General features: G+C 33.8%; 1 protein-coding gene across 1 annotated transcript in view; it reads right to left on the reverse strand.

Annotated features, from left to right (window-relative positions):
• Window positions 1–2083: 2083 nt before the first annotated feature.
• HDAC4 (histone deacetylase 4) overlaps window positions 2084–2242 on the reverse strand; it is a 43277-nt gene continuing 43118 nt past the window's right edge. Inside the window, exon 13 of the mRNA XM_013314635.1 lies at window positions 2084–2149. Coding sequence (XP_013170089.1) covers window positions 2084–2149 — 66 coding nt within the window. The remainder of the gene's footprint in view (window positions 2150–2242) is intronic.

Genomic DNA, 2242 nt, shown 5'->3' on the forward strand with positions numbered 1-2242 from the left:
AATATCCAATTTTTTTGCGATTCCTTCTCTGTTGATTAAAGATATCTGCAAACATGAATGTGTATAGGCAGCATTTGTACTTCACTGTTTTGAAGAATTTAGGTGTGAAATTTAAGTAGTATCCCTACCCAATTAGTGGTAGACTTTGTTTATGAGCTTCAATCAAGAAATTATTGAATCGATTATGAACGACACTCATCTTCTGTACCTAATATAGTTTTTATTGTCTACAAAAATTATACTGCAACAGATTTAAAAATTCATCTGAGCGTCTACCTTAAGAAAATTGTCGCAGGAATTATAGTGTCACTCTTTGTTATAATTTTAATGATAATGTTATGCTTTAAGCCATATTCAACTTACAAAACAAGATATTCAATGAACAACTCTATCCACTTCCAGTCCAGTTCCACTGACATTTCTCAAACACAAACGGTCAACACATAACAAATACAACGTAACTATTTAGAGAATTGTCGGAAAGCCAAAAAACATAACAAAAACATTCACATTTTAGTAACATTGGGACTTATTTTCAACAAAACTTTTAAAAGCTATCGTTAATTGAATCGATTTTGAAGATTAATTAAAAAAAAACCATAACGCTATACTATGCTCCTGTGTCAGCGTTAGAGATGTGCATAGATTTAAAAATATCGATATGTCAAAAGTATTAATGCTTTTGGTTCCATTTGAAACGTCAAAATATAGCTTATTGTTTTAGAGTCAAATTTAACCTGTTTTTATTGCATTAGTCGTAATGAAAAAAACATAGAATAATTTATATCACGGTAATGAAAGCATCTCGATACACTATGTAATTACATTACACAACGTAAAGTGATAACTTTACTCCATTACTCCAACATTCTGGTGAAATCTGATTGATATTATTAATTCCAGTTCCACTCCCAAGTTACAATACCAAAGTGTAGGGCTTAAAAAAATATTTCGAAATATTGTAATTAAAACTTAATATTCATAAATTTTTTTGAATAACTTGTTTCGATTTATATTTTAGTTCATCCCTAAACAAACATTATGGTTTGACGTAACCCAAAGAGAACATGACAGTCAAAGATCAAACTTTTTGTTATAAAGCTTTTTACCAAAGAGTATTTATATTAGTACTTTATGTTATATTTTCTAAATATTTCAAAATTGGGTGGCTTTGTCAGAGTCTACCCACGGTAAAGACATTTATTGTAGCTCTTATAAAATTAAACAACTAACCGTGGGTTAAGATCAAAATCCCCGTTTAAAACACATCTCTCTCTGTTTTCTCAAAGATATGACAGGAATGACGATATGTTTTATTCAGAGATTTCGGTCTCAGGTTCCAGAAAGTAACGGCCAGTCTTTTCCGCTTATTTTTCACTTTAATTTATAATAAAACTAATTTCCATTCTCTAATAATGTTTTTTAAATGCTAATTTAGAAAGGTAATCTCGCTTGTTTCGTTGAAAACCTATGTGACCTGCAGGCTTATTAATAAGACAAACGGCTGGGAGAGGGTTGAAATAAAATAAATGTTCAAATTAGAAAATAAAAATGCTGTTATATTTCCAAATATATATATATATAATATATATACATTTATTAAATAATTATTTCATCTGTATTCCAATTTAACAATAAAATTCTCAAAGACACAACATTTTTTAACTCTGTTTAACATACAAGGATCGAATCCCTCAAAGTAAGGGGGCGGCGCGCAGCCCGCAGGCAAAATATACATATACAGTGGTTGTAGCGGCCGGCACGCGCATACATCGTATACCAATACTGCTCACACCAATGTGCACTTTACAAAGCACGATAAATATTTTTAAAGACAAACGACGGTGAAGAAACTCGCCGCTACAACATAGGACCGTCCGACAAATACGTAATCCGTAGAAAAGAGCCCTTCACAAGGGAAAATAGGTTTGACCAAAAGTAGTCAGCGTGGAGAGGTCGCTCGGGGCGCCGACACTACACGGAACATGAACATTACATTATCTACAAACATTTACCTAAAAATGCGGTCCACGTCCACGTCCCGGTCGGGTGCGGCGCGGAGCCGGCCCACATTGCGTACACACTAATCTAACACCTTTTTATTAATACTCGAGGAAACATTCAATGTGCGGATTAACACCGCGTTACACTAAAATACACAAATTGTAATATACAACAACGATTTAATATCATTTATGATAACAAGGTGTGGGGCGGGGCGGGGCGGAGCGGGGCGGGGCGG

This window comes from Papilio xuthus, unplaced genomic scaffold (assembly GCF_000836235.2).
Source record: "Papilio xuthus unplaced genomic scaffold, Pxut_1.1 DF827135.1, whole genome shotgun sequence".
NCBI classification, from domain to species: domain Eukaryota; kingdom Metazoa; phylum Arthropoda; class Insecta; order Lepidoptera; family Papilionidae; genus Papilio; species Papilio xuthus.